This window comes from Rutilus rutilus (assembly GCF_951802725.1).
Source record: "Rutilus rutilus genome assembly, chromosome: 23".
Lineage (NCBI taxonomy): Eukaryota > Metazoa > Chordata > Actinopteri > Cypriniformes > Leuciscidae > Rutilus > Rutilus rutilus.
Genome location: NC_140233.1, coordinates 9,757,189 through 9,780,512, shown reverse-complemented (window position 1 = coordinate 9,780,512; position 23,324 = coordinate 9,757,189). Strand labels below are relative to the sequence as shown.

Below are 23,324 nucleotides of genomic sequence, written 5' to 3'. Positions count from 1 at the left end.
TGTGTTTCACGCACTCGTAGCTGATTGGACCATCTGCATGTCAATCACCGTGACGTCTTATTGTTGCTAGGGCGTTGCAAGTAACGAGCCGGTTAAGGCCAGGTTAAGGCAGAAAGCGACACTGTGAACGAGGTGCTCTGTGTAACATTGTGAAGAAACTACAAACCCGTCGTCTTTATATTTTGGATATGATGAAATTTAAGAACTCAGTTCAAGGGACAAGCTCTCACAAAGAAGGTAAGATAAAGCAATATGTGCGTTTTGATATCGCCGTACTTTAGTTTTGAAATCGGCACTTGATTGGCATATTCGTGATCCAATCAGACGAGCGATTTTAAATCGACCTAAAATACTATTGGCCCTAGGTAATGTGGGTGTGTTTAATTATTTAGTTTCACTTAAATAATGCTTCTAAAAGATATGGTTATAACGCTTTTTATATTTCCAACAAAGTGGATGGTGTTTTAAAGATTATCCTTGTTTACATGACGTTTCTAAATCGAAGATTTACCTCACACGGTCCGAGATTACAAATACGACCAGCTTTAACTGGCATCCACTGTAGCCAATCAGCGCGCAGCAGTGGATTTTGATTGACAGCTCCTCTACCTTAGGTGGGGGTTGGGGCTGTTGAAGTTGATAACGCCGCCATCTTGAAAAGTGAACTCTGATGGTCTCTCTTTTCGCGCCTGTCACAATCTGTTATAAACACCTCATTTTCTCATACCTCGACCTGTTTTTTCTTTTTTTATTCCGGTGACCGTTTTATCCAAAGGTTCGCCCGTCTTCATGCCGGGCTTTGGCAATATTCCGCTTTCTTAATCGGTACGTATTTGTGTTGTGTGTGTCTCTGGTAGCTTAGCATTAGCCAGCTGCCACTTCTCTGTTTTGTCGAGTCAAAATGCTTTATATTTCCAGCATTTCTCTCATTTAACTAAATTATTTTTTACATATAATATGGCTAACGGCGTATTTAAACTAACCCAGGCTCTATAAAAGTGTCAAATGTTAACATTTCCCTGGCGGAAGCTCAGTGTCGGCTAATGCCGGGGCCCGACATACCGAAAAACTTCAGAAAGTGAGACACAAAGCCTGTGTATCAAAATATTAGTGAATTGTCCGCATAGACAACATTTTGGAGCAATAGGAGTGCTTATGAAGATTCTGTTGTAATGTTCGAACGGGCTTGTGGTGGCCAAAAATGCTGTCTAGGTAGGCAGTTCACTGGGGTTTGAGACATCACCAAAACACCAACAGAAAACCCGTCTGCACATCTTCTTTTTAACATTATATTTTGGAGACCCAACAAATCGAGTACCTAAATATTTTAGGTACTGTTTTTGTTTTCATATATAAAAAAAAAAAGTTATAAATGTGTTCCATAAGGATCATTCAAGGACTTTGGTTATATTAATTAAAGGGTAATAAAATGTAATTCTTTTCTATAATAATCTTATTTCACTGTAGATTTTAAACAGTCGTCAAGCTCTGTGGAGTTGGTTACTATATGTAGTACTGATCTCAGATCTTTGTGTTTGCATTTGTTTTCCCACATCCTTATAAACACTGCTAAAATCTTCCAGCTGTTTATTTCTTATCTTGTGTGATGTGATTTTATATGAAAGCACATACAAGACTGTAAACATGAGCAGATCGCTCACTCTTGTAAAAGACAATCTAGTTGGTTTGACAAGGCAGGCCATTTTTATAGTTCACTCAGGCAGATCATCTTTGCAGGCTCGATTCTGAGTGCAACCGGAGGACTTGTGGTGTTGTTGTGGCCTCTGGGATGCTGGAGAGGTTTGGCAACACTTTTTATAGCCCCTGAGAGGGAGTCACGAGGACTTTCTTCAGCTCAGAGTTGCTCAAGCTGAACGGTACAGGTATATAACATCTAGTGTAGTATGTTGTTCCTTTATCAGGTTCACTAGATAAAGTGAACCTGGAAAGATTTGTACCGCGTGTCAATGTCTTAAAAGATCACATCTAGCTTTGTAATGAAGGTAGAGAGAGACTAGTAAATCACAGTTTAGTAGGTTACTTTTGGTATAAGGTGATATAAATAGATGACATTCATTTTAAAGCAAGTGTCTAGAATAGATGTTCTTGACGACCAAGATATGTTTACGTTAAATTGAGACTTTTACGCCAGTTAGTTTTTAAGTGCATGTGAAATTTTCAGACTTTAAAGATGAAAAAGAAATGCGCTTAATTTTAGTTATGTAGAAAAGGTCATTCTACTTGTATCCAGTCATAGAAGTTTATTGACCAAAAGTATGTTATGTTTCGGGATGTCAGCTTTATGCATAGTGTTATTAATATACATGCTTCAGGCAGTCTAGGCTACAGAGAAAAACCTGTGGTGTCTGTTTTTTAATGCACGCATATAATTATAGATGTTCTGTTTGGCTCGTCGCTACACATTAATTTAAAACTCGCACGTCACCGTTGACTAATGAGTTAAGAATTAGAGAAAGTGCTGCAGATAATCATGATCTAATAGTTGTGCAGGATTCTTTGATGAATAGAAAATATAAAATTTATTTGAAAGAACTTTATATAATGTGAAAGTCTGTCACTTTGATCAATTTATTGCTTCCTTGGCTTGCTGAACAAAAGTTTCTTAAAACAGGTGTACTGACCTGAAACTTTAGAACAGTAGTGTTTGCCATTTCATTTTGTGTGAAGAGTATTTGTTGATATACCCAGTAACTAAGTATCAAGTCTATTAATTGTCTTTTTTTTTTAATTGATGAGAAAATGTGAGCACAACCCCCCCAAACTGCTTCACCCATGGATGTTGTTTGTGCAATAGCAGTGATAATTTATGCCTATATCATTTGAGTTTGTCTATAACTGCTTTGGCTTGAACAACAATACGTTTAAATACAGATTTAAAAGTACTAAATCAGGGTTGTTATAGGAAATTAAGTTCTCTTTATTAATTTGGTCACAGACTTTTGAATTCTATAGCAAACTTCAAGTTGACGTCACTGTACAGTGAAATGTTTTAATGCTTGTTGTTTTATTTGTGAAATTGAAATCACAAGAACTTTTATAGCAATAGAGTTTTAGGAAGAATTTTGGGTTGTTTGGGATATTTTTAAAAGTCTGTAAATTGACGGAAAGCATGTTTGCTTGAGAATGGATGGAAGCCAATGTCAAAGCTCTTTCGAGTGAGCCTAGCTCAACTCCCTTAGTCTATTAATAAGCTTTCCTTCCTCTTAACCATTCATGAAAGTCCAGATGGCTGCTTGCCAGCATTGTAACCTTTCACCTCAGTGGTGTGTGTCCATCCACCTTGTAGACTGGAAAAACAGTTGGGTACCCTTAATAATGCCTAGCTGCCTGTTGGTCTCTTCATTTATAATAATTTGATGCCAGAGCTGTCAAATGGTCATATTTGGATTTAACCCGGTATAATTGAATCTCTTATTTGAGATATTCCATCATCTGTGCCTTATTTGAAAGAAAAAAACTAACTGAAAGGAAAATGAAACCACAAAGTCATGTGCACATTGAGGTAGTGATAAAGACTGATCAGAGTAGTTAGTCTGGTATGAGTGCAACTGTTTTTGTTGTGTTGCTAGGTTGTCAAGGAACTTGTTTGTTTTTCTTTTAAATTTAGCTTATTTTTCCCCTCAAACTAAACTACCTTTGGTTTTGTCAGTGTAAACTGGTGCGTTGTTTCTGTATTAAATCATACTCTATTGATAGAACTTGAATTAAATTGTCTTTTTGAGAACCTGACAAACTGGAAAAGGGTTTCTTGTTGTTAACCGCATGTGTTTTTTTAGAGATAGGCCTATTTGTTTTTAATGCTGTGACTAATGACTAGCGAGGGTGATCAAAATCGGGCAGGTCTGTTTATAGAAATTACTAATCTTTGATTTGTTTTGGATAGAGGAGAGATGAATTTCACTGTTTTTTTTTTTTACAGATGGCTAAGGTATGTTTAGATGTAACACTCTCAATCCTGTCTGTTCTCTGTTGCAGGTGTGTGTTGAGTGCTTTTGCTGTGGCAGAGGAAGTTTCTGCTGCATGTATCCTTTACTTGAGGGTCTGTCCAGTTTCTACCGCCTGTGGTGCCTGTAATGGGCCAGAAGTCCCAAAGAGCACAAGCATTATTTTATTTTTAATCAGAGTTTTTACTCTCTGGTCTCTGCTACACTCAGGTAAGCCTTTTCGTAATTAGTCACCTTTTTAAATGTAGCATCTTCACAGTCACAATGCAAATAATAAAACTCATAGATGAACAAAACCTGACTTTGTTTTCAGTTCTTGCATCTGAAAACCACCCCCTCCTATTTATTTATTCCTCAGCAGCACCATGTTTTGGAAATTTGATCTGCATACGACGTCCCACATCGACACGCTCCTGGAGAAAGATGACGTTACGCTGACAGAGGTAATGGATGAGGAGGACGTCCTACAGGAGTGCAAGGCTCAGAACCACAAGCTTGTGGACTTCCTGGTGAGGCCACCGTGCATGGAAGATCTCGTGGGCTACATCACCCAGGAGCCCAACGATGATGTGGAGGAGAAGATCAAATATAAGTACGAATATGTTTGATGCTTGCTCATACATTCGTGCTAAAAAAGACCGTGTTGGATGTCTAGTTTTAGGGTATATTAAATTAAGGGGTATTTGACTCATTATTTAGATGTTTAATTGCATGTCTTTTTCATGGAAAGGTATCCCAACATATCCTGTGAACTCCTGACCTCAGACGTTGGCCAGATCAATGACAGGCTGGGTGAAGATGAAAGTTTACTGATGAAACTCTACAGCTTCCTACAGAATGAGCCTCCCCTCAATCCACTGCTGGCCAGTTTTTTCAGCAAGGTCCTGAGCATCCTTATTGGGAGAAAACCAGAGCAGGTACGTGATCAGACGTTCTGGTTTGAGTTCAGGAGATATGGAGGCATGAAGGTGAACTAAATCTCCTTTCTACCTCTAGATCGTGGAGTTCCTCAGGAAGAGGGAAGACTTTGTGGATCTGATGATCAAACACATAGGGACCTCTGCCATTATGGACCTCCTGCTCAGGATGCTCACCTGCATTGAGCCACAGCAGCTTAGACAAGATGTATTAAATGTGAGTTATCATACCTACATGAATGTATATTAAGGTTTCTGTGATGCTACGTCTCTGTTTTGTTGAGGTAAAGCGGTTTGGTTTTGTGCATGCACAGTATTTTGTTTTGTAGATCTGGATGTTTTTCATTTGAATACAGCAGGGAATTCATCATGGATTACTCATTTAATCCACTCACTGTCATCATAATACCACCTCACAGTTTCCTCTTCATCTGTTCTCCTGCAGTGGCTAAATGAAGAGAAAGTTATACAGCGGCTGGTTGACATGGTACAACCCTCACAAGATGAGGATGTAAGTGAAGTCCAATAAAGATATTAACAAAACAAAAAATTCTATTTCAAATGTGTAACACTTTTTTTTGGTGGAGCCAGTGGAAAGTTAAACAAATGCGTGCCTGACCGTCTCTTATTGAGTCTTGATGACCCATCCCTACTCGATAGCTGCGTAACAGTAATTGTTTGTTCCCTTCACATAGAGACACTCAAACGCATCCCAGTCGCTCTGTGAGATTATTCGGCTGAGCAGAGATCAAATGTTCCAAGTACAGGGCTGCTCGGAGCCTGACCCCCTGCTGGCCACTTTGGAGAAGTAAGTTTGTCCATGTCAATAAATGTATTTCTATTGACTTCATAAAGTGGCATTTTTGGAGGGATTAAGGTTGTGAAGCTCCAGTTTCAGGCACGCTAAAGCTGTTGTACTGAATTGACTGTTTGTTTTCCTATTTAGACAAGAGACAGTAGAGCAGTTGCTTTCAAACATCTTCGACAAAGAGAAGAACGAGTCTGCCATAGTCAGTGTAATCCAGATTCTCCTAACTCTCTTTGAGACACGAAGACCAGCGTAAGTACATTTTAACACAAGTGGGTTTTTATTTTATTTTTATTTTATGTCTGAAAATCATTCTTGGTTTTCTCTTTCAGGTTTGAAGGCCATCTGGAGATTTGTCCCCCTGGAATGAACCACCCGTCATTCTCTGTCAATCAGAGTATTCTAGATGCCGTCAGACCAAGACTGAAAGATTTTCACCAGCTTTTGCTCGAGCCCCCAAAGGTGAGTGTGAAAACACTGTGAATGTGTGTTGCAACTTTGGCACATTATATCAGCTGACCTCATTTAGACTGTAATCTCCAAATTCCTAATTACATTAAGCTTTAGACAACAAGACTTTGTTCCTGTACAAATATAACCTGGCAGAATCTTACCCTTTCAAAGAATAGCTTGTTATACATACATATGCTGCGATGGTAACAAATTCAATGAAAACAGTTTAGCCTTTAGCTTTATAAATGGCTTTATTTATTTATTATTACAGCCTTTATAAGTCTTTCAGACTTGTCTTTACTGTTTTTTTTTTTCTTGTTTTTTCTAACATTAGAAAACTGTCCTGAACACCACATGGGGAGTGTTGGATCCACCGGTGGGAAATACTCGTCTTAATGTGGTGCGACTAGTGACCAGCCTTCTACAGACCAACACGCATATCATCAACCAGGAGCTCATTGCCCTCAACACTTTGGGAGTCATTCTAGTGAGTGTTTGAGACACAGTTAAGAGATCTGTGACATCTTTTTGCTATGTGAAAAGCTTGAATAGCTATGAATAGAAAGTTCAAAAGAACTACATTTATTTAAAATAGTATTTTTTTGTTAATGTCTTACTGTTATTTTTTTTTATCAGTATAATGCATCTTTGCTGAATAAAACAATAAAACAATAAAAAAAGTTACTCACACCTACATTTTTAATGTGTAGTCAGCTATCTTGCTGTATACTTACTTTACATGCCATTTTATAATTAGTCAAACTGTAACTTTACATGCTCATTACAGTTTAGACCATTTAGGACAGAAAGGATGTTTATAATACAATCTGTGCTTTATAGCCATAAATGTTCTAAAATAAATTCTCTTTTTTTTGTCTACAGGACATGTACTTCAAATACTTATGGAATAATTTCCTACACACACAAGTAGAAATCTGTACGGCGATGATCTTAGCGATGCCTTCAACCCAAAGTGAATCTCCTGAAATAAACAGAGAAAATGACCAAGAGCCCATAAGAGAAAACATCCTTATTAAACATGTGGGTTTTTCATCCCTTCCACCTGCCTGCTCTTTGAAACACAAGCTGTTGGCTTCACACTTCAAAGTTTAATGTATTCTTCTCCATTCTGACCTGCAGCTCTTTCAGAAGTGCCAGTTAATACAAAGAATTCTTGATGCCTGGGGATCAAATGAGAAGGAGCAGTAAGTAACTCCTAAATCTGATTGGCTACATGTGAAGAAGAGGAGCCATCCTATTTACCCATCTGTGACTGTGATTTTGTCTGTAGAGGCCTTTACTGAATCATCCTCCTTTCTTTCTTCAGGGCTGAGGGTGGGCGGCGGAGAGGTTACATGGGTCACCTGACGAGAATAGCAAACTCTATAGTCCACAACAGTGACAAGGGCCCCAATGGGGCACAAATTCAGCAGCTCATCTCAGGTTCGTTTGACAGCATTAACATATTTTTATGCAATTATTTTCAAAGCCATTTCCACTCATATTTCCTTGCTTGCAGAGCTTTCAGAGGAGGACAGGGAACGATGGGAGGCCTTTACTTCAGGACAGCTAGCAGATACAAACAAGAAAAACACTGTAGATTTAGTAAGTGTGCTCAGTTTTATTCACTGGTTTCTGTTGCTTTTGTTTTATGATGCTTAAAAGTAACTTTGATAGCATAATTGGCATCTAAACTATATTTTCCCATTGCTTTCCTCCATTCTCAGGTTAACACGCACCACATACACTCATCCAGCGATGATGAGGTAGATTTTAAAGACAGCGGATTTCATCAGGACTCCTCCCTACAGCAAGTAAGTCTGTGCCTGGATGAGCTCATAAAAGCTGCTATCTGCATGCTAATATGTTCATGGTACTGTTAATATAAAACTAATTCTTTCTATTGAAACTGTTAATGCATTCATAAATTGTTTTAGTCCTTTTAATGTTTTTTTGATGCAAGATGCTTAACTGCTATCAGCTGTTTTAAAATTAAGCTTGTTTGTAGTGTCAAGACTATATCATTATCATTGGTCCTGGGTTTGCCAGGCCTTTTCTGATTATCAGATGCAACAAATGACGTCCAATTTTATTGAGCAGTTTGGCTTCAATGACGAAGAGTTTGCCGATCAGGATGATGTCGGGGAGTAAGTACCCATCGTGCATGATGCTTTTCAAATTTGCCGCCTTTTCTGCTGGTAACATAGGGGAGGGTTTAGCATTATTGGTGGGGCTTTGGTTGATTTAAGGTTGTTTTGGGATGTGATTTTTGCTTTTCAATTAGGGATGCACCGATACCACTTTTTCCAGAATGAGTACTATACTGATACTTTCATTTTTGGTATTCGCCGATACCTGTATTTTCACTGCATTTGTAATTTGTAAATGTATTGGTAGAGAAACCAAAAGAATATAAATCATATTAGTTGGCTTAATTTATCAAATATATATTTACTTCTGTTATTTTCATGCTTAATTAAGCCTGCTAAAATGCATGGTATGAGCTTCTGTTACTTTCACTGTTCATTCTATTGCTCTATCATATTTTATCTTTCATTTAATACTACAGCACATATTTAGAGCAGGGCTCAGTGCTGAGGATTGGGTCAGTGGGTCAAATGTTTAGACACCAGTGAAATATCAATTCTTTATTCCAATTTTGATACTACAACAAAAACTACCAGCCTTATTAAAGACAAGCAGTCAGTAATAAAATAAGAACAAATAATCAAATTACAAATAGCACAAATACAATAGGACAAAGACTACAAATGAAATAGAGTTTTTTAGAGCTCGGGATCTAACAGGAACAGAAATTTGAATAATGTAATCAAATGTGAAACAACACTGCAAAAAGATCCATCTGTATTTAATTTATACACTAAAGAATGTGAAGTTACTGCTCTTGACTAAATAGACAACCTTTTGTGAGTACAATTTTTTTTTTTTTTTTTTTTTTGTCCTTTGTTTAACATTAAAACAGCAGCAGGTTTATTAGACTACTGCCCCTTTAAGACCGAACGCACAGACTCCATTTGAATATACTGTATACGTTCACTTGAGATATAACGACTTTGTTTATTAGGATACTGTGTTTTTACATAATTTTGTGTGAATTCGTCCGTGCAAGCGATTCAATTCAGTATTCGCGCGCTGTCTGAGACACTGGTTTGCGGGGCGCGTGCTTTGGATGTTTGCGTTCATCGAACTTCTTGACCTGCACACGTCCTGTAATAATATAGGGAACCACTCATTATACATCAAGTAACAGTTCATGTTTTACTTACATAAAGGGTTTAGTTTTAATCCAAATAACATGTGCTGAGTGAACAAGCAATCAAGAGCTCTCTCTCTCTAATATATAACTATATTCTGTTTAATATTCCACTAATAAGATACATTTACTTCATAGACAGCCTTCCTTTTTTTTTTTTTTTTTTCTTTTTTTTTTTATCTATCCCCATTATAGCCTTCTCTCTGTTGTCAGTGTTTCTTTGTCTGGACACAAACTGCCTGGTATTGGTTGTTGGTATCGGAGCATTTTTACGAGTACATGAGCTCAGTATCGGTGCATCCCTTTTTTCAATGAACTCACAAAGCCTGTTTTGGGGGTTGTGTGTGTTAAATCATGGATCATACAGCGTTTTATCTGATCACTTAAATGTCTCCGTTCTGATTACCCATGTGTTCTGATTAGTCTGGTGTGGTGGCCTTGGTGACCGTAACACATTTGAATGGGTTCTTCTTTTGTGTTAGTCATGCTGTGGGTGATGGGGTGCTGCTCTAAGGACCTTACCAAACTAAAACCTGTTCTTTTTAACCTTGCAGTATTCCCTTTGATAGAATATCAGACATCAATTTTTCCTTGAATACTAATGAAAGTGTAAGTATGTGATACATTTAATCAAATTAATTTTAATTATTAGCTGAATTTATTGTAAAGCTCATGATGTGTTTTTATAGTTTGTTCATGCTGTTCTCATAGGCAAACATGGCACTCTTTGAGGCCTGCTGTAAGGAGAAGATCCAGCAGTTTGAAGATGCCGGATCAGATGAGGAAGATATCTGGGATGAGAAGGATGTCACTTTTGCCCCTGAAGCTCAGAGACGTCCCAGGTATTGTAACCAATGGAACATAACTTTTGAAACGCTTTTCATCATGTTGCTGTTGTTGTTGTTTTTTATTCTCCACATCTTACTTCCTACACAGGAGCTCAGGAAGTACAGACAGTGAAGAGAGTACGGACTCTGAGGAGGAGGATGGGAAGCGAGACGCGTTCGAGTCCACTAACGCCACCTCTGACGACAGAATGGAAGTGGACTCGGGGGATGGTGAGAATAGAATTTCTCAGCTGCAATATGCCACCAATTAGCTGAAGTTCAAGGATCACACATCCTTGTTCTGTGTCTTGCTTCGGATCAGGGCCGGTATGGACAGCAAATTTTGATGACATACCCATGGACACTGGCAGCTCCACGACTCCCAGCGCACCTGTGTCAACCTCACCGGCTGCAGCACCTGAATCTTCAGGCTGGAGCTCTCCAAACGCAGAAACAGAGACAGGTTGGGCCGACTTCTCCAGCTTCACACCCGTCAGGTACATTCACATGCTGTGTGAATGCATGTTTAAAATGAATTTTCTCTGATTGTGCTTAAGGTCATGTGAGCGTTCACGCTTTGTTAAATATTTTTTTATAGGTTTTAGTCTATGCAGACTTTTTTTTTTTCTTTTTTTTTATTGTAAAAGGCTCCCTTTTCTCCTTTTTAATATGTATATTAAATATTATGTGTTAACATTTAAATGCATGATATCATAATAAATAAAGATATTGTATTATATTATATTATAATAAATTATATTAATGCATTTTTATGAATTGTAGAAATGCATTCGACCCACATTAGTGAAGATGTACATACTGCAGCTTAGAGCAAGTAAATGTGGAAAAATCATGTTTTTTTCCCTTTATTTAGCCCCAAGGATCCTTTGAGGAGCAATTCCCCTGTAGCCATGGATACCAGCATAGAAGCGGTTGACCCTCTGGGAGTCAATGCGCCCATGCAGCAAGAAAGTAAGAATAGACCCTCTTACTATTCCTCCTGTCCATATGTCAACTCTCGAATAAAACCATCTTGTTGTTTAGACACGGATCAGTGGCTTTCCAATGAAACCACCCCGACTTCCCCTAGAGGGAAGGTAGGGGATGGCTCGGACCCTGAGGAAGAGCCTGTCAGTGACCGCATCACAGAAACAGTCACCAATGGCTCTATGAAGGAGACGGTCAGTCTTACTGTAGACGCCAAAACTGAAACTGCTGTTTTCAAAAGGTGAGTCCTGCAGGTTTCGCACGCAGTGCCTCGCATCACTTCCTCTTCTCCCCTTTGAGACACAAGCTTCACTTCACTCTGCATGTAGACCTGATTTTTCCTTGTCACGTATCGTCGTCCTCCTGTACCTAGAGTCAGACAGGCCCTGGACCGCCCACTGTCTCTTTTTAACGGGGGCTGTTAAGATGCAGAGCTTTGTAACATCTGTTTTGTCTGTTTGAGAATGCAAAAAAAAAAGAACAATCTGTCCTTCTTGAACTGCAACTCTTACAACATGAGCTTCCTCTCTCTCTTTGGCGTGCGTGTGGCTTCAGAGTGTTGAAATCGTATCGGTATGTACAGCCAATCAGGGGGCGTGTCTTGTTTTATTTGGTTTTTCCCATGTCAGCCACTGCGTTTTGGTTTGTAACCATGTTTTGTTTGTTTGTTCGTTCGTTCGTATGTTTGTTTGTTTTTCTTTTAAGCCGTAATGTATCCATCACCATTTGCATGTTAATGTCAGATGTACAGGTTGTTAACGGCATGAAATGCCCCATACATCCTTTTAGATGTAGCTCATTATGATTCCAAAAGATTTAAGCCCATATGTTTCCCAGTCTTTCCAAATCAGCAGGTGGTGATTTATGGTTTCCCTCCTCATCCTCTGCTGAGGTTTGGTCCCAGGGTTCTTTCTCATGGCTAAATTAATGAGTATGAGCAGACCCTTTAAAATCCAGGCACTGCGTGAACTTTAATTGGTGTAAATCCGTCTTGATAAAGGAGGATGCTTCTCTGTAGACCTTCCCTAGACCAGAAATATGCCATAATCTTCTTTGCATCAGTCGTAAGTGGAGGATATAGTTGTTACTGAACCCTTTTACTGATGCCACCCTAAAGGTAAAGATGGCTGTCATGCGATCACGTTGCAAAAATGGCTAGCTTTATTACACCATTTCACCTACTAAACGTACTAAACGAGCTCATCGTCTAAACCAGTTCTTGTGTGGTTCATAGTCACTCCCGTCTCTGTAAGTCGGTATGCTCACATCTCATTTGTCCATCGAATCCCATTTCAGAACATTTTTCGTTTTGCCCCGTTGCTTTGAATGTGGTCCGTTACGTTCTGCATGTTTGTCCAGGGATTTAAAATGGGGGTTTTCGTATTTAAGAGAGCAGCAATGAAAGCTCCTTAAAATGCTGTCCTCTCTGATTGTCCTGTAGCGAGGAAGAGAAACGATCTACCTCTGAAGACGCATCTGCAAAGTTGTTTGTTGCAGAGAGTGGGGAACCTGAGAAAAGCAATTGTCCTCCTGGCAACTGTCAGAAACCAGGGTAAGAGTCTTTATTGTATTTGTTTATGAACTCAGAGTATTAATAAAACAATTAATTTGTCTTTTAGTAGAGTCTAGGAACTGGCCCATATGGGGCTTTCAGTGATGTTGCTATAATGCCAACATAAACATAATGCAACTGAATTTACATACAAGATGCTTATTTTAGGGCTGTAATCAACCAAAGAAAATCTTGGTCGACTGAATTTCGACTAAAATCGGCTAAAAAATACGTTAGGAAAAAAAACGTTAAATTAATTCGCTGTGCACAGTACTTGGTAGCCTTGTTATCCGCCTAATTATTTTGCACTGAAATGAGTCTGACACACGAGTCTGTCGGCTCTGACAGCGTTGCATCACGTGCACCTGCGCAATATCATAGCCTATGATTTCCGAAAATAGTACTATGTTGTCAACTAGTGATATCATCACAAGAACTTTTGAGGAATATGCAACATAATTTAGACAATTGTTTTTATCATATGTATTATAATAACTGACAGACACTCATTTCAGCCGCTCTGTGGAGCTCAGCTTTGCGGCTGAGACACGAATAGACTATTAACTTAAAAAAAAATGCTGCCACACTGCCGATGTCTTTGTTGACATGGTAGAAGAGGTCTGACTGACTATGAATTAAACGCTCTCACAATTAAATAAATAATATTCAGTAAACCTTCTAGTAGCCTACTTTCTTCAATCTGTCTCTCTTCTCCAGTGGGTTGGGCTAATCCAAAAGAAGTGAAATCAAGGGGGGTGTTCTGAAGACAGACTGTTACCTGTGAAACAGGGGTGCTCTGAAAACACCCCCATTAGCAATTAGTGCTTTCCACCTGATGAAATGAACGCGGCAAAAAATCGACCAATCAGAATTTTGGTCGAGTCAGAACGTATCGACCAAATAATCGACTAATCGACTGGGAGATTACAGCCCTAGCTTATTTACAATATTTGTTATTCATCGACAAGACTTGCAGTAGATTTTAATACTGCCTCTTCTGTTTATTGGCCAAAGGTGTCTCTAAGCAGCTGATGCTGATCATTTCAGAATGGACGAATATCTGCCTGGCTTATCACTATCACTACTATGGTTATTTATTATAATTTTTTTGTATTATAAAATATTAACCTAAAAACATTATATATTGTATATTTAAAAATACAAAATTTGTTATAAAGCAAAAATGTGCAGTTCTTCAAAATTACATTATATACACATTAGACTCATCTCTGCAGATGTTTGGTATTCTTAGGTTGTCATTACCAAAAGTACTGGCTCCCCTTTGTGTAATTTCCTGAATCTACTGACAATCTTGTTGATTGAAATATTATAACAGTGAATATATTTATGGGTCAGTATTTATCTGTTATGTATTTATAACACATAAAATGTGTATAATATGTGACCATGGACCACAAAACCAGTCACATGGGGCAATTTTTTTAAATTGAGATTTATATAGCATACTTAGCTCGATGGTGTTTTAAGCCCCCAATGGCTCCTTAGAGGCAGCTAACCCTACCCTCAACCTTAAATCTACCCATCCCCTCGCTGCCTGGAAGGCGCCGTTGGGGGCATAAAACACCAAACACCACATAGCTCATAAGCTTTCCATTGATGTATGGTTTGTTAGTAAATGAACATATTTGGCCGAGATGCAACTATTTGAACATCTGGGATCTGAGGGTGCTACAACATCGAAACATTGAGAAAATCGCCTCTGAAGTTGTCCATTTGTTCGCGATTGTGCTGCCATTTAATCGATTTTACAGCCCTAGTACTTACTAAATTATGCATAATTTACTGCTATTACTATAGTTTGTACATGTGTAACAAGGACACACTAATGTTAAGTATTTTATAAGTTTCTTTCCCCCAATTTTTATGCTTTTCTTTTTCTTTTTTTCCTTCAGTCTAAAGCACTTAGAAGAGAAAGCAAAAGCTCATTGCGAAGCTCTAAATGGTCCTCTTGAGGATGCGGCCACTATGGATGAAGCCAAGTAAGATCTCTGCCCTCCTCCTTTTTTCCATTTCCTCTAGTTTTGTGTTGCTTCCACCAATCACATCAAGCCCCTCCCCTTTTCCCAACCAGATCAGAGCAGCGCACGGCCAACCCCGAGGCAGCAGTGAACGGTCCAGCATGAGAGAGTAGCGCTGTCAGTCCGCTCCTGCCCCCGCACACCCCTCCTCCAGGGTCACCCGGAGAGGCCAGTGTCAGACTGGAGCCCCCAAGAAACCACCACCACCACCACCATCACCACCACCACCGCTGCTGCTGTCGTCTCTTACTCCAGCACTGCACTGACGCCACCAGATCAGGACCAGCAATATTCATATTAGACAGTTGTACAGAAAATTTGAACTGTTATGAAGAGAAACATACTCTAATGATTTTTTTCAGTCGTTTATATACTATTGTTCTTATTAGGTGATCTGTCTGACATCTTGCCACTTAAAAGTGAATAGTAATGTTGCTAGTTAAAAATGATTGTATGAATAAAAAAAAAACAAATATTTTATAAAAGACAAATGTATACAGAAACAGAGGATTGTTAAAAACCGAAATATACCGATTGGAACGTTAAAGTGTGACCAAAACATAAGCTGTCTTTTTGATAGGATTTTCCTCTTGCACAAAAATCTGCTATTTAATTTCCAAGTAAAAGCAACAGCTACCACAGAAATCTTAAATTGGCAACCTATGTCGGTCTGTTTTATTCTTAAACTTATTGTTAGGGGAAACTGATTTAAGATATTCTGAAATTGATTTATTTTGCCACCGGTGTTAATTGTAAATGTTTCTTGTATCCTTTCAATATGAGCAAGATTTGGACAAAAGAAACACATTTTGGTATAGTTTTTAACTTAATTTATTCTTAAAAGAGATGATGTTACATACATGCCCTCCCACCCTTTGATGAAATTTGAATCTGGAGTGAATGAACAGATGGGTCTCCATTTGCATGTAGCTAGTAAGACTGATTCTTACCTACGGGCCTGCATTAAATACAGCCCAACTTTTATAACCATTATCCTCCCCAAACAAGTCAACCTTTCTACCTGAAGAGTGATGGGAATGCAACATATTCCTGGTAATGCTACAATGATCATGCATCGACTTTTTTTTTTCTTTTTGTAATAAAACGCTATCTGTGCCAGCAAGAAAGAAAAAAGGTTCTGTCTGTGAATCAAACATATTTGTGAATGAGAGTTGATTGTGCCAGTGATCAGGGCAAGGCCTGTCCTACTTCACTCCAGGTATGGTATGTGCTTCCATCATCCTGATCAATATGGTGGAATTATTTCCAACTGGCTGTTCTTCACTGGCAACTGGGCTGCTTTATGTAGGCCTGATTTATCAGGGAATCTTCAGGATAGGTCGTTATAAAAATCTGTTACATAGTTTGCTTTGTGAAGGGAACACCTTGCATGCAGGTTAGTACACAGTGCGTTTTTGCTTTGAGTCCAATAGGTGGCAGTAAAATATTGCAAAATAGCATGGAAATACGCACGGTCACGCTTAAAAGGCGTATTTCTCTTATGTTGTAACGAATAGGTTGTGTAAACACTAGGCAATTCATTTACTGATTTTTTTTTTTTCAAAAAAAAAGTTCGTGTTCCAAACTTGTACATATTATTTGGGACGAACTGTCCCTTTAAGAATCCTCTACAAAAGAGTAACACACTTGTCAGTAGCTGCCGCTACTCAATAAATAAGGCTTTAGGTCGTGAATTATCATTATCATTAATCAACATACGGAATAATGATTTAAATCTATCATCACAATCCGTCGCGTGTAGTGTTGATTTAGTTCCCCATCTCCATCTTGAATCAGTCAAATCCAGTTTTCTGCTGTTATCTGCTCTTCCTGGCTGGTTATGCTGTGAACTTGACATTAGTTGTTCAGGTTTGTTCTTGGTCTCATCCGCTCATTACTAGCAGCTCCATGACCTGAACTGAGTTTTTCTGATTAGCGAGACACCTAGCAGCTAACGTTAAATGCTGCAGCCTGTAGCGCGATGACGTAGGCTACTTGATTAATCATGCGCGGAAAATTAGTTTTTTAACGTATGTATTAATCTCGTATTTAATGTAATTTAAACTGTAATGCCGAGTTAAAGATAGAATAAATAGATACAAATGGTTGTTTCATTTGACACTACTATAGATTATTTAAATTTTATTTAAGCAACGAGGGTGTTTTGAATAGCCTATAACCTGTTATTAGGCTAGCTATTACTTGTTTAATTCGTTTAATTAGGTTATTTATGAATACAAATAGACTGAAAATATCTATATCTATTGTCTTTATTTTTTTCCATTCATAGTCTGTCTTATATAGTCTTCTGTGTTTCATATTTCTGTAATGTAGCATTTATTCATTCATATGAATTAATCAAATATATTATTTTTCTCTCTCACTCGCTGTGCTATAACCTAACATTACAGATTATAAGAGTTTTACTAAAATATGTGGGACATCTTTTTTATACCATAAGAGATTTCATAAATGAAGATGACAAGAAGAAAAACGATCGGTTTCCGATCTGTTAAAACATCCCAATGTCCAACAAATTCACAAACTGTTGGGGACAATGTCACGTGATAATATTAATACAATGAAAACAATTATTTTTTTTTATGCAAATTATCCCTAGAGATAGATCAACGTTCTAATGAATAAAGTTTATATTGATAGCGTTGAATGCTCTACAAATAATTATTATAAGTTGATAACAAACGATGGCTTATTAATTATAGCCTACATTACTTTGCATGGAAAATAAAAATCAGAAAAATAGTAGGGAAAAATGATGAAATTCAAGTCAATGGACTGCACTGTTTTCCACGCATTATGGAAACACTGCTAAAAATAAGATGATCATAGGATTCACTTTTGCAAGGCTTATTTGATCATAAAATTTAACAAGCCTGTCAAAATATTGGCATTTATGCTCTAAGCAGATGCTTTCTCATCAAAGAGACGACTTATACAGAAATATGTATGACTTTTCGCTGTCAGCTCATTGAAGTGTTGCAACTGAAATGTTAAACTTTAGTTTTACTTTAGAACAATTTAGTTAAACTTTAGTTAAACTTTAGAACACTTTAGTTAGTGTGTAATGTTGGTGTTTGAGCATAAACATCTGCAAAGTTACAACGCTCAAAGTTCAAAGCAAAGGGAGATATTTTATTCTACAGAAATCCATTTTTAAGGACTACAATGAGCTTCTTCATGGGTTAGTGACATCACTAACCCTAAAAGTGACATAAACCCCGCCCCCGGGAACGCAATTTATAGATTATCATGACAGAATATGCTAATCAATGACTAGAAGATAGTTAACTCCACATCAGCTACATAAATTCATCAACTAACCACTCAGAAATGTCCTGTTGAATTCTACATGTTGTCACTTGAGTCTCTCCATCTTTGTCCGACTCCGGTTTGAACATAAAAGGTTAAAAGTTTTTTACATTTTCAGTGCATGTCTGTGTGAGGTAATCGGAGCTGCTAACACACACACACACACACACACACACACACACACCAGCTCCTGAAGCTCCGCCCTCTGTGCCGGGAGCAGCAGCTCATTTGCATTTAAAGGGACACGGTGTGTTTTTGCTCACCCTTAAAAAGTGACAATTTTAACATGCTATATAAGAATATCTGTGGGGTATTTTAAGCTAAAACTTCACATACACACTCTGGGGACATCAGAGATTTATTTTACATCTTATGAAAAGGGCATTATACCACCCCTTTAAGCAACAAGCATCAAATACCATCAGATAAAAAGATTTTAGACAGATATACAGACTCTCCTGCTCATGTAGAGCACACATATGAAAGGAAAGGGTTCACACACAGAACAGACGAGTGTTATGGCAGCGCTGATATCATTTGTTTCCTTTCAGCAGTGAGTTTCTGTCTGTCATCAGAAGGAGGGTGACTGCAGCTCTTTGATGTGTGTGTGAGGAGAGAGATGTGAGACAAACACACCTCACACACACTTCGCATTCTTCAATTACTCTGTAATACGGTGTAATCTGAGGACATCAGCCCACATGTGGTGGGTAAAACTAAAGTTTGATGGACTTGATTCACAAATGGCTGCATCAGTTCACATCTATCTATCTATCTATCTATCTATCTATCTATCTATCTATCTATCTATCTATCTATCTATCTATCTATTTGTCTGTCTATCTGTCTGTCTCTGTCTATTCGTCCGTCCATCCATCCATCCGTCCATTTATATTCAATCATTTAAGCTATTTATTGTTTGTTATTGTTATATGTATTGTAAAGTTGTTATTATCATCCTTTTTATTGGCAAAGTTTCAAATGTACTATATTTATAGATTTGTAGGAAATTGATTTTTTTACCCTTCTCCCAGACCCAGATTTTCAATCCTAAAATATGAAAAACTGCAATTAAAATACCAATTATTAAATGTACAAAGCAATGTTGTAATTAAAAAGCTTATGATAATTTCATTTTTTTTAATGATTAATTATTTACATATGCATTTATAAAACTATGATGAATGATTTTAATAATTATTATGGGAAAATATTTTTATGATTTTTGCAATTAATTTAGCCACTAATTAAGTTTTATTTGTTCCTAAAATAAGTGCAGTTGTTTACCAACAGTAAAAAAAAAAAAGTATTTTTCCTCACCTGTCATTTCTATCAGAGAATAATTAGTCATTTGAGATGTGATGGAAATTATGTTTTTCATTGGGACAACAACAACAAAAATGACCTCCTGTAAAGGTTCTTTCTTGGCATCAATGGTTCCACAAAGAACCTTTAACATCTATGGAACCTTTCCATTCCACAAAAGGTTCTTTACACTATATGAACAATGATTCTTTTAAGAACCTTCAACTGTTTCTTTGGAGAACCCAAAATAGTTCTTCAGTGGCATCACTGTGAAACCCCCCTTTTGGAACCTTACTTTTTGATTAAGTGTTGAATGTTGTCATCAGAAAAACTAAAACTAGCGAGAGTGTGAAGAGTGTGTTTAATTTAGGGCCTAGTTTAGTCTCTTTAATTTAAGTTTAAGTCCACAGAGTCAAAAGAAACGACTGTCTGTGGAAGGAACAAACATGATTTTTATCAGTGAGTGACATTAAAAAACAAAGCTGTAAAATAAATGGGACATCTTGAAAGCATCGTAGGAACGATGTTATGACATAAATGGCCATGGCATTGCTGCCACACAGAAGTTTATGAGCTTGTGCAACATTTTCCCAGCGTGTTAAACTAGCGCATCACAGTAAGATAAACGTGTTCGCGGAGTGTGTGAGCTATTATGCCTTATCTTTCCAAATAACCCATAATTGCAGTGTGACACTATAATGTTTTGAAATTGCTAATGTTGTGCTCTTTTATTACTAAGGTAGTAAAGAACTGATGAATTGAGTGTAATTTGCACATGTCAATGGTTTTTGGTCATATACCTCATGCCTTCTATCAGGTTTCTTTTGACAAAGAGTTCTTTGGACAAAATTAGACACAATTATGTAAGAAAAGGACAGAACAGAGTGTCTTAAGGTAGCTTCATAAAATATATTTTGATATATATTTAAAACATAAAGTATATAATATATGAATTAGAACAGTATAATATATATATATATATATATATATATATATGTATTAATCAATGGTTAAAGAAAAAATTATTTGACAGACTTTGTTTTTTAGCATTTATTTTTTAGATTTGTCCATTTCTGTGACTCACTGAGTTATGTGGCTCATTTTTATCCGTTAGAACTGAAACTTTGACCTTTAACTCGATTTAAAGCAGCACAGAAGTTTAAACAACATTTGTAAAGACTGTTTTGTCGATACTGACAGGAGGCAGACACACTTTGGGTATTCGCTCAGAATTACTGTCTGACACAACACAATAAAGCTTTCATTAAAGTCTAGAACAAGTTTAGGACAGGCCATGTGTCATGCAGGACATTGTCCTGATTCCATGGCAAGCTTTGAATGTTCATACGAGCTACTTCCCTTGGCCATATGCTTTATTTCTGACTAATAGCTTATGACCAATTTAAGCCCAGTTCACATAAAAAAACAATAATTGATAACCACTTTCGTTCATCTTCAGAACACAACTGAAGATATTTTATGAAATCTGTCCCTCCATTGACAGCTACGCAATCACAACTTTGACGCTTGAAAAAGTTCATAAAGAGATTGTAAAACTAATCCGTATGAATTGAGTGGTTTAGTCCAAATTTTCTGAAGAGACTTGATCGCTTTATATGATGAACAGATTGAACTTAGTCTTTTATTCACATATAAACATTGATCAGCGAACGTAAACAGAAGCTCAGCCGTATCTGTCCATTAAAGGGATGGTTCGGAGTAAAATCAACCTAGGGTCCTTTGCACCATGACCTCGAGCCAAACACACCCCCCAGGAGCCTTTTTTCCCTTGGTCGAACATTATTAAAGTTAGAGCTTATATCAGCCGAATGGCTTAGTGCAGGCGCTAATGGATCCAAGGATGTATCTCGTAAATTACCCCACTAATAATGCCCAGAATGGTACCAAACTTCTACAGTAGTACAAATAGGTTCTGTACTCATAAAACGAGGCATTGGAAAGTTTGTAAGTACATCAGGAGTTTATTTAAATAACACTTGCCTGATGGCTCATGCTACTGCTAATGCGGACGTCGAGGTCACTTCCGTTATTTGGGAAAAGTATGTAAAAGTCCTGGCAGAAAGCGATGCATAAGGATGTAGTGTAACGACGAATTATTATTTTTTCCGAAGTGTTGGCAACTTAGTGTTAACTATTGTTGCAAACTGGTACTACCAACAAAATATTAGTGCATTCCTGGAAATGGACGCCGTTACACTACATCCTTATGCATCGCTTTCTGCCAGGACTTTTACGTGCTTTTCCCAAATCACTGAAGTGACCTCGACGTCCGGGTAAGCGGTAGCATGAGCCGTCAGGCAAGTGTTATTTAAATAAACTCCTGATGTACTTACAAACTTTCCAATGCCTAGTTTTATGAGTACAGAAGTTTGGTACCATTCTGGCCATTATTAGTGGGGTAATTTACGGGATACATCCTTGGATCCATTAGCGCCTGCTCTAATCCATTCGGCTGATATCTCTAAATAAGCTCTAACTTTAATGATGTTCGACCAAGGGAAAAAAGGCTCCTGGGGGGTGTTTGGCTCGAGGTGCAAAGGACCCTAGGTTGATTTTACTCCGAACCATCCCTTTAAAGTCCAGACACATAATCAGCATTATATATATATGGACAGAAATCAAAACCCTGATCTTTCCTGTCCCTTTTCATTTGAATCAATTTAGTCAGAAATGGCACGTAAAGGCCACAAAGATAAATTTTCAGCTTGCCGTGCAAAACTCCATGCCGTCTCTTTGTGCTTATTCTGAGGGAAACTTGTAATGTGCTGGAAATATTTTGCGTGGATTTCTCTTCAGGTCTCCTTAGAGTCACCATCCACCGAGGTGAAATCCAGTTTTTTAATACATATTTCAAACCCCTAATCCCACTCCATTATTTAAATAGCTTCCACACAAGGATTGTCACCAATCTACCATTGTAATGCTAATACGGTGTTATGTAGCTTTCGGAAAGATGCACACTTCTGGGAAGCAGAGTGAAATGGAGCGTCGAGCTAATGTCTCCCACTGTGTTCTTCGAGACGTCACCCGTGTCCCTGTGCTGTTTTTCTCCTCTGACAAAGGGTTGGTACATTCACCCGGCCCTCCTGATCTTAAGCCTCATCCTGCCTTATAACAGACCTAATCATTTATATTTTGTGATGTGTCCCATTTCCTTTGATGGTAGCGTCAGAGGAGATTGCTCTAAAAGCACTAAAAGTCAGCAGGCTTTAGCTTGTTATTGCAGGAGTGTGTGAGAGGATATCTGACACTGTGTGCTAGTGTGACCTGACATGGTGGAGATTTTCCGCTCATCGTGATGTATCCTAACAGAAGAACAGGAGAAATGTACGTCCATGTATGTGCAGAAAATGCCTCTTATTTTCGTCATCAAAAAGTTTCATCGATAATGCGATTACAAGCTACAGAAGTTACATTTGATAACTGAACAAACAATTGAATAAATGTTAAATACACATTTTGAATTGAAAATGCGAGGGTTTTCTTTATGATTATTATATTCACATAATTATTCTAATTTATAGTATAACACACACACACACACATCTTATAATTTTTTGCATGCAGCCACAGTATTTTACTCAAATGGAAAAGTAGAAGATCTGAGAGTAAACTAAGCAGTGGTGTAAAGTATTTGAGTAAATGTAATTAGTTACTGTACTTAAATATATTTTTGACTGAGTATCAAAGTTAGATAACACTTTATTTTAAGGTGACGTAGTCACTTACTTACAAATAAGTACTGAGTATTATAGAGTTACGGTTAGGGTTTAGTTTTAGAGTTAGTTACTTGTAATTATGTATAATTTACTGTTATTAATATAGTAAGTATGTAATGTCTGTCCG

At 37.6% G+C, this 23,324-nt stretch overlaps 1 protein-coding gene across 13 annotated transcripts; it reads left to right on the top strand.

The window, feature by feature from the left end:
* The first annotated feature begins 25 nt into the window (after positions 1–25).
* On the top strand, positions 26–15,474 carry ppp6r3 (protein phosphatase 6, regulatory subunit 3). Of its 13 annotated transcripts, XM_084396846.1 has the most exons (26): positions 74–237; positions 1,738–1,883; positions 3,997–4,175; positions 4,324–4,557; positions 4,696–4,882; positions 4,962–5,099; positions 5,328–5,393; positions 5,578–5,690; positions 5,829–5,942; positions 6,023–6,152; positions 6,478–6,630; positions 7,026–7,184; positions 7,284–7,348; positions 7,471–7,586; positions 7,663–7,748; positions 7,871–7,957; positions 8,193–8,290; positions 9,972–10,026; positions 10,129–10,259; positions 10,354–10,475; positions 10,567–10,741; positions 11,119–11,216; positions 11,289–11,472; positions 12,673–12,783; positions 14,697–14,783; positions 14,876–15,474. In XM_084396846.1, exons 4-26 carry the CDS (start codon positions 4,331–4,333, stop codon positions 14,925–14,927), a joined length of 2,754 nt encoding a protein of 917 aa, XP_084252972.1. In that variant the 5' UTR covers positions 74–237; positions 1,738–1,883; positions 3,997–4,175; positions 4,324–4,330; the 3' UTR covers positions 14,928–15,474. The 13 variants fall into 13 exon arrangements, with proteins under 13 accessions (XP_084252978.1, XP_084252976.1, XP_084252971.1 ...); XM_084396852.1 differs by lacking the exon at positions 1,738–1,883 and having other exon boundaries at positions 26–237; positions 8,244–8,290; XM_084396850.1 differs by lacking the exon at positions 1,738–1,883 and having other exon boundaries at positions 69–237; positions 8,211–8,290.
* Positions 15,475–23,324: the final 7,850 nt, after the last annotated feature.

Bases quoted from the DNA above. Each gene is read 5' to 3' on its own strand.
- ppp6r3 (XM_084396845.1), top strand. From the start codon at position 4,331: ATGTTTTGGAAATTTGATCTGCATACGACGTCCCACATCGACACGCTC. The intron at 6,153-6,477 runs GTGAGTGTGAAA...TTCTAACATTAG, and splicing joins TTTTGCTCGAGCCCCCAAAG to AAAACTGTCCTGAACACCAC. The intron at 7,185-7,283 runs GTGGGTTTTTCA...TCTGACCTGCAG, and splicing joins AAAACATCCTTATTAAACAT to CTCTTTCAGAAGTGCCAGTT.